Source organism: Fonsecaea erecta, assembly GCF_001651985.1.
Source record: "Fonsecaea erecta strain CBS 125763 chromosome Unknown Scaff4, whole genome shotgun sequence".
Lineage (NCBI taxonomy): Eukaryota > Fungi > Ascomycota > Eurotiomycetes > Chaetothyriales > Herpotrichiellaceae > Fonsecaea > Fonsecaea erecta.
In genome coordinates this window covers 662,879-675,753 of record NW_017387247.1, presented here as the reverse complement: position 1 = coordinate 675,753, position 12,875 = coordinate 662,879, and the positions used below count along the sequence as shown (strand labels likewise).

Here is a 12,875-nt window from a genome sequence, read left to right as displayed (position 1 = left end):
TCTTGTTCCGCCCCCACCCACGGCAATGTCGTCAGGTCTCCAACCAAGCTATGAGACGTTGGCTGTGCTATTCAAGTCCATTCTTTCACATTACAGGGTGGAATACAGTAGTGGCAATGCGAGCAGCGACGCAACAGCCGGCCCATTTTGCCACAATCTAGCTAATAAAACAGAGGCAGCCGAGACTGACATAGAAGACAAAGAGAGGATAGACACTCAGGGCCACCCTATTCTTTACCACCCCTGATCCCCCGAGGATACTAACTCCGGCTGCTAGTGACCAAGCAACAAGGACGATGTAAACGGGAATGCGCGCAATAGTTGGTAGGCCGAGCGCGCTGAGGAGGGCGGCAATGGTCAGAGGGAAGAGGGTATACCCGATAATGGAGACGGATTGCATGAACGATCTAGAAAAGCGTCAGCATCGCTGGAATTGAGCTGGGGGAGTGGAAGTCCTCACATATTCCCCCCAAGCAGTTTGATCTGGAGGGTCACCACGGCCTCGCCAATCCAGATCAAGGAAAAGACACCGGAGAAGACCAGGTCGGTTTGGCCTTTGCTGGCGCGCATAGAAAGGAAGACGCTCAGCAACAAGCAGAAGATGAGAGGGCCCCTGGGTACACCTGTTAAAATGCTGCTCGTCGACGGATGGAGGATAGCGTCTCACCATAGATCCCAATCTCTTAAGCCTTCACTCATCCCTCCCTGCAAGATGCCATCTGCATCGGGCCAACGTCCCAGCAGGCCTCTGAGATCTCTGCCGAGCCCTCCCCTTTGACTCTCGAGATCACCCATGCCAGTGCCTTGTCTCTGGAGCATGCCTCCAAGCAAGTACTTCGGGTAGAGGACTTGTTTCATTTTCTCCCATACCGCGAACAGGTCTCGAGATACTGTGTCCCAGACACTCTCATCGATGGTATTTTGTGTGGCATGCCTGTCCTCACCAGGTATCCTCGAGGTCAAGTAGCTTTGGTTGAGGGGTGCGCTGGAAGAGGACGATTGGATGTTGCCTGTCAAAGGGGTGCGATCAGAGGTGTTGTAGGAGGGTTCGTCCGGTTCGACTTCTGCAGAAAATGAGCCTCGAATCATTTGAGATTGAAGAGGGCTCCCGTACCATCATTGAGGAAGTCATCTTCAAGGACTGCATGATCGTCGTCGTAAGAGTTTCTGGATAGTCCACTGGCCATAGTTGCTAGAGTGTCAACAGGCGCAACTGCAAGAAGGATGCCTGGCTGCGGCCGCTGGGATCAACAGCAACTGGATTGTCGCGCAATCACGATATCATATGGAGTGATAGGGCGGGGTTCGTGGTATGATTGAGCAAATTGGACGTAGTGGTAACAGACTCAAGGAAGAAGATCTTGTGCGATGGAGGCGTCCGCTTCACGAGGTAGACACAGGGCGACCTGGCGAGCTGGATAGGGCTGAACAGGTGCGTTGTCTAAGTCAGAAGTTACGTAAACCCTTGTTCCGCGTTTTTATTGGACTGCTCGTGTTCTGCGTGTCGCGATTTCGTTTGTTTCACGACCATCGCCAATTGCACCTGCATTACATTTCTTGATCACTCAGTTCGGTAGTGTCTTAGCTGGAAGACACTATTATGCTCTGTCATTCCCCAGCTTGATAGCTTGCAGCCCTTGCTCCAAGTTGTCGATGAGCAGCTGATCAAGAGCGTCCTCTCTAAAGCTTACCCTCTCAGTCCACCAGTCCAACCAAGTCATTGCTCGTGAACCCTCCGACGCTCGCAGGAGCCCTACACTCACATCAACCAGATCAGGTCTTTCCAGGCAATGCCAGAAGACCGTGGCACCGCAGCGGCTGCAAAACTCACGGAAACAGCCTTTGGAGCTCTCGATCTGTTTCAAGGTCCCCATGCTATAGTCCAGCGGCTTGCCATCGAGCTGGAGGATGTTGGCCTTCGGGACAAAAGTCCAGGTTTGAATTGGAGAGCCGGAACCTAACCTGCAAGACCTGCACGCACAAGTACCTGCCAAGTATTTCGAGTCATTGGCACGCAACCACCACTTGATGTCTTCCCGATTTTCTGAGCTCGAAGAATGATAGGGGACAAGCAAGTCCGCCCACGGCGAAGAGCATTGCTTTGAGAGGGCATTGGGCCGGGTAATGCGGAAGTTGACCCCTCCACAGTGGCATCCTGCGCGAAGTTCGCTTGAATTTCCAGAAACCACCGTGCCTTCGTGGACTTCCCCTTTCCTGGTGGCAGGGCTGTCAACCCTGGCCCCAGCCAACGACTCTCCAGTTGATGGCCCGACTTGTGGCCCGTCCGGTCCCTGCAAATAAAGAGGTATTGCGCGACCGTCTACTTGCGCCAAGCAGATTGCCAGCCCGCCGTCTTTGGTATCCCCAACGAACTCGTGGTGGATAATTCTTTCCAGGCTCCGAGCTGACGAGGCTTGTAAGCCTTCCACTCTGTCGACCACGCCTGAGCAGACGCTCCACGTGTCGTCTTGACGGATGTGGACAAACATGGGTGATCCACATGTTGGACAGAAATATCTGGTCAACTTGGGGGAAGAGTCATATTGGGTAAGAACGTCCCCTGTGCTAGGCTTCGAGGCAAGGGGAAAGCATGAAAAGTACAGCACACCGGTGGTGTATCGGCAGCTGTCGCATGAGCAAGGAGACACTGGAACAGGCAGCTGGGACGCCAATTGTAGTGTCTCGGAATTCTTCCCACACAAGCATACAACACCGACGGTTGTAGTCATGGCTGAATCAGAGATGCTCAGTGATGGCGGCCGGGTTGCGGGTTTTTGAAGTTGTGTGAGGCTTCTTCTGCGGTAAGTTCCCGAATCGAGGCGGCAGCTTGCGTTACGATGCGACAATCAATTCGAAAGAACAGGCAGCATCGTCTGCCAGAGAATGCTGCCAAACCTACGTGGGGGAGGTGACTTGATATCTTTGGAATAGATGGATGAACTTCGGCAGCCTGAGTCCGGCAATCCGCACGGCATCTGGAGTCAACTTCGCCAAAGAAATACGATGGATACGTCTGTGGGCATAGGACGAGAGCTTATTCAGGGTTAGGATATGTTGACGGTGACGGAAAGAGGTCTTTGGCGAGGGGAGCCCTGGGCGCGCTAAAGACGAGGGGGAAACATTGGGTCTTGGGGAGGGAGACTAAAAGGATCAGGTGGGAGGTCTGGTACTGTACATCAACAGGGATGTTCAATTGTTGTCGTTGTATCCCGATGTTCGGTCCCTCGGAGACCTTGGAGTCGCAACAGGTTTAGTGGCAGCACGAGATCCAGCGCCGTGCCGCCCAGAACATAAAACACAGCTGACCTGGTTTCTTCACTCGCACCCTTCCTCTTCCTTTCCCTCTCAACAGCAACGAGCAATCCCTCTCTGTCTTTAGCATCTCGCACAACCCAGCTTTCAACCTTGAACAAATCGACCCCGATCAAGAAAACAAGCACTCGCTTACTTGCACAAACACAATGGGTATGCCACCTACCAGGGGACTGTTCCATTGACGGTTTAACGGAGCTGACTTGTTGAATCCAGGTCCTTGCAGTTGCAGCTGTGGCTCTACATGTCAGTACCTTGTCCCAGTTGTAGAAACACCCGTTGCTAACAAGGACACTAGGCCAATGCCCTTCTGGTCAATGCACCTGCGTATGATAACCACCATGGCTCTGGTCTTCCCTGACTGGCGACTGACAACCTCGATCATAGAAATAAAGCACCCTCACGAACACTGCCGCTGAAGGCTCACTATTTCATATTCCTTTTGCCAAAATGAATACATATTGCTTTGACGAAGATGACAAGGAAACAAAAGCGGCACGACGACTCTGCCAGGAGGTGGCTGGATGCACACTCTCATTTTGGATGAGCAACGACCGTAACAATCTGTGCTTACCATTGCATTTATTGTCAGGGCAGAGCAGACAAGCACACAGGCACCCACGTAAACTGTTAATGAGAACAATGACTTGAAGCCGACATGGCTGCCATTTTTCCTGTTTCCTTGGAGGGACTGTGCTGTGTCCCTGACTGTAGGATCCCAGTGGGCTGACTGCCATACAGCCAGCGGGCGAGCGGGCGGCGGGGTAGTTTCTCAGCCTAGTGAGCCCTCTTAGTGAGCCCCTTATCGGCTCCCTCTTATCGGCTTCTTATCGATTGTGGCTTGCTTCAGGGTCTGGCGGGGAATTGTTTGTTTGTAGTCAGAAAAAGGGGAAAGAAGTAATAGTTAATAATACCTTTTGGATTCGTTTCTGTCGTCAGGGGCATGAACTGGATATAAATCATTCCGTCGGATCCTGCAACATCTGGCATCATCTCTCTGCTCTTTGTGTGTTGCAAATCTTGCATCTTGCCAGTGCCAAGTTGAGTCATACTGACGCAATGTTTCATCAGGCATGCACTACACTGAACTTCCCCCTGTTTCAAAGGAATGGCTCAATTACTTATTTCGGTCCTCGCGACGAGCTTGTGAATTTTCCGAGATTTAGATCTATTGATTGTGGTTAAGCGACGAGAGTATAGCGTCAACAGGTGACGGGCCTGCATACGCTTCATCAGAGTGGGATATAGATTCTGTTCTTCACCATGCCAGCACCAGTCTCCTTCTCTTCTCGTGTCAGAGGCGCACTCTTTGGCCTTGCTGTGTGCGACGCATTAGGAGGCCCCGTGGAGTTCAAGCCCCGCGGATCCTTTGACCGCTTGACGCAGATGTTGCCAAACGACAACTTTGGTCTCCCTCCAGGCTGTTTCACCGACGACACGTCAATGACACTGTGTCTGGCCCAGTCGCTGCTGGAATGTGGCGGCCAGTCCAACATCGTGGACCAGGTCGAGAAGTACATCTCGTGGTGGCGGAACGGGTACATGTCGTCGGTCGGTCGCTGCTTCGACATCGGAGTCTCGACGAGGAGTGCACTCGAGATGTGGGACAGTTTCCTCCACCTTGGCAACCGCGACGCCTCGCCGCCGGTGGAAGCTACTCATCGTGCGATCCTGAAGAAAATCACCTTTTCCTTCGGCAAAGACGAGTATTGCGGCAACGGGAGCCTGATGAGGGTGCTCCCCGCGGCGCTCGTGGCCTCGAGTGAGCCGGACGCCGTCCTGCTCGCGCACGAGAGCTCGTTACCAACACATCCCCACCCTCGGTGCGTACACGCGTGTATGATATACAGTGCTCTGGTGTTGCAAGCGCTCAGCGGCGCCTCAAAGACCGAGCTCGCCGTCAGTTTGGCCGAGTCGGTGAGAGAGATCCCCAGCAACGTCTCCGACACGCCCATCGAACCCGTGCTCGCGGAGCGTATGGGGAAGTACCGGACGCTGGAGGACTGGGAGAAGACAACAGCCGAGTCGATCCGGAGCACGGGCTACGTGGTCGACACCCTCGAGGCGTCGCTCTGGGCCTTTTTCAACACAGATACTTTCGAGGAGGCAGCCATCCTGTCCGTCAACCTGGGGTACGATGCAGACACCGTGGGTGCGATATGTGGCGGGCTTGCCGGGGCGTATCATGGCTTTGAGGCCATTCCAGAGAGCTGGCTCCGCGAGATGAAGAAGACGGACATCCTTGACGAAGTGGCCCAGAAGATAGTCGATCACAGGAACAGAACAATATAAATTTCGTCGAAACTGTTTCAAACAAAAGATGAATTTTGCTCGGAATCGCAATGCTATTTCCCTCCTTCCTCCATCAACTTCCCTCACTCGTGAACTGATCCCTTGAATCGACACTCTACTATTCAAATTGACAATTATGGTAGAATATACAACCACCAATAGCGTATGAAGTCCCACCCTGTTGTTTGGACCTCATTACAGCCCTCAGGTACGGAGCACAGCCTTGAAATACCTATGTATGTACAGTAGGTACAATACGCTCAACGCAACCACGTGAAATATTTTGGGACACGCTAAGTGGCGGAAATCTCACCAGTTGCATCACCTCAGCGCCCTATGTGATGTCAAACGAGGATCCCAACTTCTTGGACAATCCAAGTTTCCTTGCCGCCGCCTCCTCCCCGCATTCCTTCAGACGAGGGTTGGACATCACACTACCGATGTATGTATGTAGGTCATAAGCCCCTCCCACCTACCAATCACCGAACAGTATGCTGCCTGACCCGGGTCTGCCACTCATGGTTGTTTTGCCACTGCGCAGTGGACAGATGGATATGGATGTACGTACCTAGGCAGACGGATTGGACAACAACAGACAAGGCACCACCCACAGGAATTTTCCAGATCACTGAAAGGGGAGAAGCAACATGACAGACACCATTCTGACTGGTTGAGCAAACGAGCAAAGTGACGTCTGTGGCCAAGGATTATATATAAATCCTTTCTCCTCCTTCCCTTTCCTCTCCCCTCTTCCTGTGGTGTATCCCGAAGTCCCTATCCCATCCCTACTTTGACATACATTCAGATATACACACAAAACCCAGAGATTAAGGATTACGTGACGAGCCTCGTCACACGTAACACACTCTCTTACGGCGCCAGACCACACGACCATCATCCACCATCATCCACCATAATGTCCAACTACGGCTCATCGAACCAGGCGACGACCCGCCAGGGTTCCGGCAGTGGCGGCGGTGGCAGTTCAGTGTTTTACAACGCGTCAGTGTCGTATTCGACTTCCAGCTCCACCTCCAGCTCCGGTTCCAGGTCGACCGGCGGCGACCCACAGACCCGGAGTCACGCGCAGCGCTACACCGAGACCATGACCAGCAACGACCGCGACGGCACCAACATCCGGCGCGTGTCCGAGGAGACGGGCAGGCCACCCCGGAGCGAGGAGACGTACATCCCGCTGCGCGGGGGGAGGGTGGGGGCCAGTGATGATCGCGGGAGGATCGAGGATGTCACCGACGCTGACCCCGATGACGACGACCAGGCGGCGAGGGATCGTGAGTACGAGGAGAGAATGGAGGACGAGTACGCCAAGAGAGAAGGAGGCGCTTGAGAATGGACCCGTTGAGGTTTTGTTTGTGTCTCGAGATTGTCGTCGCGTCGGAATGTGTGAGACAAAGTGGAACGGATGTGTTTGCAGATGCTTGCTGGGTTTCTCTGACATAACTACTGATCCCCCTGTACTTTACATACACCAGGACATGAGATTGGGCGAAGGCGATTTGTACAGAAAAACTCTGCGTGAGACGATCAAGGAAGAAGAACAAGGATCCATAATGCCGGGAGGAGGGAAAGGGGATCGGAGGGACTTGAGTGAGCTGGAGCTCCAATTGTTGGGGTCAGCACAGAGCTTTTCCTTCACGATCGCAGAATGAATTGCAACTCGGATCAGAGAGGTGGAGGTGGTACTTTCTTTCTCTCTATGTTCACTTAATCAATCCACTCATCCATCTATCATCTATCACCTTTCGCACTCTGCGTCGTCATCACCTGTAAAACCGGACGTATAGGGGAGACCGAAAAGGGCGAGTGGCAGGGGAATGAATGTAGTGCCCCCACGCTCGTTCGTATTGAGTGTGCTGCGCCATGTTTCTCTCCATATGGGTTGCCACTGGGACATGAATCGATTGGTGTGCAGGAAAAAGTAGACGAGCGACGAACGACCAGGCAAAACCTAGTTTCGCAGTCACAGTAGGACATGGAACAATACTGTTCGGAGTTGCAGAGGCATGTTTCCTCCTCCTCCTCCTCCTCCTCCTCCTCCTAGATCTTCAACTCCTCTAACGATGTCGCCGCCGCGACGCTCTTTTCCTTGGAAGGGATGAGCGGACTGGTCGAGATGTCGAATTTCTTTGTGCAGATCCATGCGGACGCATACATGTTGACCCTGCAATAGAGGATGAGAGTCCGGTCTCACAAAACGGAGCAGTGGCAAACAGGGATCGAGGTTGCCGAAACTCACCGATCGATACACTTCCCGGAATCCCGTCTGCCGACGCACGTAGCATTAAAGCCATTCTGCTCAAAAATGTCTGTATACCACGGCCGTAATGCCGCAGACCGGAAGAGGACACGGCCCCCGAGCTTGAGGACTTTGTTCAAAGCCACAACCTGCTCCAGTGCAGCTGATTCTGGGTCACTGGGATCGAACCAGTCCATCGAGTCCATGAGCTGCAGATTGTCAATGAGTGACCCTATGGTGGAAATGGGAGGACTCATTGTCCATGGAAAGAAGCACGAAGGACTCACGATGGCAATGGTCAGTGTCGAGGGGCTGATCCTCGCGATTACTTCCATAATTTCATCTGTGTGGATGCGTAGACCATCAAATGCGTCGGGTTTTGACAGCGCCGTGTGCGCTTTGACGCCGAGGTAGCGAGGATGGCACCTGTTTCGTTTGTGCGTTAGAGGAGTAGCCAAAGAAAGATCCAATGTGAAATTGTTGCTTACTTCCTCGAAAACTTTCCTTGCAAGCAGAGATAGTAGAAGTAGTTGTCCCTGCTAATTTGCGTCGTTTCCACCACTGGATCCAAAGTGTCGACGACGTATTGCCAGATAGCTTCCCCGCAGAGTTTCTTCGTTCGTGGCAGCTTCGTCCGCTGTGCGTAGTCGTCGATAATGAGGGCATGCTGGTTTGGAGGAACCCCAGCCGCTTTCCATGCCCACCACTCCGTAGACACCACGGTCTTGTGCAAGGGCCAGCTGAGGAGGAGATTCCGGATCTGAGGCCAGATCTCGCGCTGCTCGTTCAGCGTCTCCACTTTACACATTGTACGCACTTTGGCCGTGAGTCCAAATGTCTTGAACAGCCATCGCACGAGCTTAATGGCGTGTCTGGACCCCCCACTCTCATACAATCCCCCCTTGGAGGAAAAGATGTAGGATTTACTGAGCCAGTACTGGAAAGCCTGGCTGGACATATGCGGACTGAGTCTGGAGAGAAGGAGATTTCGGAAATCCGCGTGCTTGCCTTCGCCGAATAGTTGCCAGACATCGTTGTAGGGAAGGGCGGTGAAGGCCGCAACTTTCAGCTCGAGGAGGTGGTTTTGGTTCGGGTTCAAATCGACTGCGTGGATACGTTTCGGTCTTTCGAGCAGATAGTCAAGGATGTTGTCTCCAGCACTGGTGATGGTGAGGATAACGTCATCCTGGCCGATATTCAGAAGCTGGTGGTCGACCTTGGGATCTTCCCAGTTGAAGGCGTAGATATACTCGTTACCGAATTGTTGATGTTTCTGCAAGAGGTCGTTGTAGTAGATTCTCCAATGGTGCTGTTGGTAGAAAGCCGAAGGCAGTGGCAGGTCGTTACTCAAGTTGACAATGGCCGACTCATACGACTTCGACCGGGGAATGCTCTGCTGAGCGTCCAAGTTCCGCTGCTCCTTGAATTTCATTGGGGATAGGTACGGCGATTCCGTAAGAGTCGCGTCGAGTCTTTCCAGCACTTCCTGGCCTTGTTCGGCGAATGCTTCTGCATCTCGTCTACATCCGATGAAGATATAGTATGGGATGCTACGAGCCACAACGTTAGTTTGCTGAGTTTGCAGGGCAAAAGGAAAAGAGGGCCGCTGGTCGCAGCGAGAGACGCATCACTCAAGCTTGTGACGACGTTCGGATGGGAGGGAAAGCCCGTGGCTCAGAACTCACCCGCCGAGAGGATAGTTGCGCTGGCTTGTTGACAGGACAGTACCGAAGCGATACTCGACGTAGTCTCTACGACCACCGTCGAGGTTGACTCGATCGGCATCGAACCACGTGCGCCAGAACATTCGACCGAACCAATTGACATGGCGATTAAAGGACCCGCCGCAGTAGTTTCTTGACGAGATATCCACGACGCTCTGCACGTAGAAGTCACATATGCCAATCAGCCCTTTTGGGGAGAGAAACCCCGACACCATGTCGACCACGCCATAGAAATCTGGGATCATGGACAAGCTGTAGCTCATAGTGATCAGGTCGGCCGAGGACGGAGTGCACGCGACGGATCTCGCATCCTGGCACAGGACCGTGACATTCTTCCAGCCGTTCTTACGGACTCGCTCTCGAGCGACCTCGCATAAGGAAGTGGAGAGATCGACGAGGAACACATGCTCAAAGAAGCCCTCAATACCCACCAATTTGTCCATGACTTCGATGTTGTAGCCGGTACCACCGCCGATGTCATACCACACGGGCTTGTACCCTTCTCCGGCTGCCATTTTGCCCTGTAACTTCGCGACCAAGATCGCGAGCATATCCTCTCTCCCTCGTAAAAGACGCTTTCGGGTGGAGTCATAGACATTCGCCTGAAGCAAACATGAGTAAGAAGAAAAGGCTAGCGAAGTTGTCTACCCTCCTACCTGAGCAGAGTAGAAGCTCTCAAGAGCTCCTTGCTGGCCAAGATCGAATCGTCTGTCATGAGGTTTGAGCATGCAGGCATAGACAAACTTGACGTAGGGATGGGCAGCCAGTTTGCTGACGGGGGTCTGTGCGCTGAGTCTGTACATAACAACCCCCAGGATGGTCACGAGGACAATGAAACCGACACCGATCAAGCCAAGTTCGAAGTGGAAGTCCCTGAGCCGCTGCCATTCTGCGTAGCTGAATTGTGCCATTTTTGCTGGGCAAATTCAAACAACAACCACACTTTACAGCGAGGAGAGAGAAAAGAGGAAGAGCAAATGCTGAGGGTGCTCGTGATCGTCTTCATATTTTGTGGTGTTTCTGTGTTGACCGCAAGACTTAGGGAAAGGGAAGGGCAACGAATAAACCACGGGCAGCAGAATCCACGAATCGGGTCATTGGAAAAGGGCATATGGCGCACTGAATGGCGAGGACAACCACCGTAGAGCCTCGAGAACAATCTCTTTGGAGGACTGACAGCCAGATTACCCAGAGACGGGGCTGCATGTGAAGCCATCAAAATTTGGTGGGATGAACTCTGTCGGAAAAAGCTCACAGGACATGGTGAGCAAGCTCCCTGATAGCAGTCCTAGGGAGCGAATCAACATCGAGAACTTGGCGCGTGGACCTCATAATCCTATCGAGGGCGAGTCGGAGGAAACAAGCTTGGGCAGCATCATCTCGAACGAAAGGCAAGAATCCGGTGCACGTGTCGCACAGCTAAGTCGGCAACCAATGCAGATGGAAGGGAGAATTCGGCTCTTTGTTACTCGGTATCCTGCTGCAGGGCAACGAGATCGTTTTCTGGCTGGCAAATTGGTGGTGGGGATCGCCAGGTCCTGCGCCCTCGTAATGCAGGTCATCCGCCGTCGCTTCTCGCTTCACCTTCCAACCGTGAGAGGAGGTCATGGGCCTTGTCACGTGCTCGGGCAGCCTCGCGTCTGTGCTCGTCGTGGTCGGCCGGTTGGTCTTCGTGCAGAGGTGCAACCGGGGAACCCGGATCTAAGGACATGTCGACAGCTTTCACGTCCCCAAGGCTAGAGAGATATGCACAGTCTTCGTGGAGATCAGCCACCCAGAGGGCAACCATTGCACGGAGTCTGATAAGCTCTGGTTCATCCATATACGGAACGGTGGCCATACAAGAGTCCATCCTGGAGGCGATTTGGTCAGCCTGTTCAAGCTCCCTCACCTTCTTGTCTGGTTGATTGGCCGACCTGCCCACGCGAGGAGAAGAGGTGACGGACCCGACGTCACTTTCATCGTCCCCGTGCGTTGTTGACTTAGCCGCATATTGGGCCTGCACCACATAAATCCAGAGATTGAACATGGCGAGGTAATAGTCAACGGCGTTGACGGCCTCGGGCCATGACTTGTGATACGGATGCCTAACGATAAGTCGCTCGTAAAAGCGTTTGGCTCTCTCGAAACCCTCAAGGGTGAATGGGATCGCAGAGATCCTTTGGCTAGGATTTGGTTCTCTGGCAGATCCATTACGCAGAAGCACTTCAGCCGCAATGCCCATATAGCCTTGAGTGCGAACGGCAGCATTTTTGCTGACGATATCTTCGCGGAAGAGCAAGCCCAGAGCGCGAGCAGCCCGAGGGAAATCATCGTCGAGGAGCGACCGGTGCACTATTGTACTCAAGGCAGCGAGATGCTGGATATGCAAAGACCGTGAGCTGTCCGATAACCTTGACACCTGTGAGCTATTCCTTTCCTCGTCGAGATCCCCTCGTGCTGCCCAGCTCTTCTGCGAAGGTACCTCGGTGTGCGGGAAGGGGAACGGTGGTGGAGGCTGGTCCAGCGGCTGCCCAGCGACACGGCGTTGAAGCCTCTCGAGTGGAGTTACGACAGCGGTATAGTCGAGATTAGCGACAGTCTCACTTTGACTGTTCATATCATATAGTATCTGGCTGGCTTCTTCCCCGTCTTGTGCATCGTCATCTTTCTTTCTCTTGCGCTTCTTCCTTGCTGAGGATAATTCTCTTGCTGCTGGATGAGCTCGCTGCGTCGCGACAGGAGGCACGAAAATGTGCGGCATGGTTGCCTGGGCTGTTCTTGAGAAAGGCAAGGCTGTTGGGGGAGGTACTCGGGCTCCTGTCCGTCCAGGTGTTGAATCGCGTGCCCATCAAAATGGCCCCAAGTCCGCGTGGTCGGGGTACTCCCCTATTAAGTAACGTCGCACCGAGCTCATGTGCTGCTGTGATGTAATCGTGTTGAGGCGTTCCCAGATACTTGAAGGTCTTAGGATCGCAAAGCAACACGGAGTCGTACGTAGCGGGATACGATATAGAGGGTAATGAAAGACAAGCATGGAGCTCGTCGAGGCATGTACTTAAACAGCCCTTGATGTTAATATTATTGGACCGGGGGTTCTGTTGTTTAAGTGAGAGGGTGACCAAACAAAGTCCGTGCCTTGGTTCTTGGGGCGCTTTTGGCTTGCTGGCTGCCCAGCACTTCAGCCTTTCCTTGACCCAAACCAAACCAAACCAAACCACACCAAACCACACCACCACCACCACTCCCAACCTCGACTGCCGCATCATCAACCAAACCACCATTCTGCAAACTCTTCCATGCCTCTCGGT

At 53.2% G+C, this 12,875-nt stretch overlaps 5 protein-coding genes across 5 annotated transcripts; 2 read left to right on the top strand and 3 right to left on the bottom strand.

Annotated features, from left to right (window-relative positions):
• Window positions 1-157: 157 nt before the first annotated feature.
• On the bottom strand, window positions 158-1,187 carry AYL99_04992 (hypothetical protein; the record flags this gene model as incomplete). Its single annotated transcript, XM_018836504.1, has 4 exons — window positions 158-407; window positions 461-613; window positions 668-1,064; window positions 1,115-1,187. 4 exons carry the CDS (start codon window positions 1,185-1,187, stop codon window positions 158-160), a joined length of 873 nt encoding a protein of 290 aa, XP_018693357.1.
• Window positions 1,188-4,575: 3,388 nt separating this feature from the next.
• On the top strand, window positions 4,576-5,604 carry AYL99_04991 (hypothetical protein; the record flags this gene model as incomplete). The annotated part of the gene is made up of 1 exon (XM_018836503.1): window positions 4,576-5,604. One exon carries the CDS (start codon window positions 4,576-4,578, stop codon window positions 5,602-5,604), a length of 1,029 nt encoding a protein of 342 aa, XP_018693356.1.
• A 916-nt stretch (window positions 5,605-6,520) lies between these two features.
• On the top strand, window positions 6,521-6,952 carry AYL99_04990 (hypothetical protein; the record flags this gene model as incomplete). Its single annotated transcript, XM_018836502.1, has 1 exon — window positions 6,521-6,952. The coding sequence occupies one exon, from the start codon at window positions 6,521-6,523 to the stop codon at window positions 6,950-6,952; it is 432 nt and encodes a 143-aa protein (XP_018693355.1).
• Window positions 6,953-7,662: 710 nt separating this feature from the next.
• AYL99_04989 (hypothetical protein) lies at window positions 7,663-10,496 on the bottom strand (the record flags this gene model as incomplete). The annotated part of the gene is made up of 6 exons (XM_018836501.1): window positions 7,663-7,786; window positions 7,862-8,070; window positions 8,149-8,287; window positions 8,350-9,411; window positions 9,547-10,187; window positions 10,242-10,496. The coding sequence occupies 6 exons, from the start codon at window positions 10,494-10,496 to the stop codon at window positions 7,663-7,665; spliced, it is 2,430 nt and encodes an 809-aa protein (XP_018693354.1).
• A 647-nt stretch (window positions 10,497-11,143) lies between these two features.
• On the bottom strand, window positions 11,144-12,328 carry AYL99_04988 (hypothetical protein; the record flags this gene model as incomplete). Its single annotated transcript, XM_018836500.1, has 1 exon — window positions 11,144-12,328. One exon carries the CDS (start codon window positions 12,326-12,328, stop codon window positions 11,144-11,146), a length of 1,185 nt encoding a protein of 394 aa, XP_018693353.1.
• Between the last annotated feature and the right edge of the window lie 547 nt (window positions 12,329-12,875).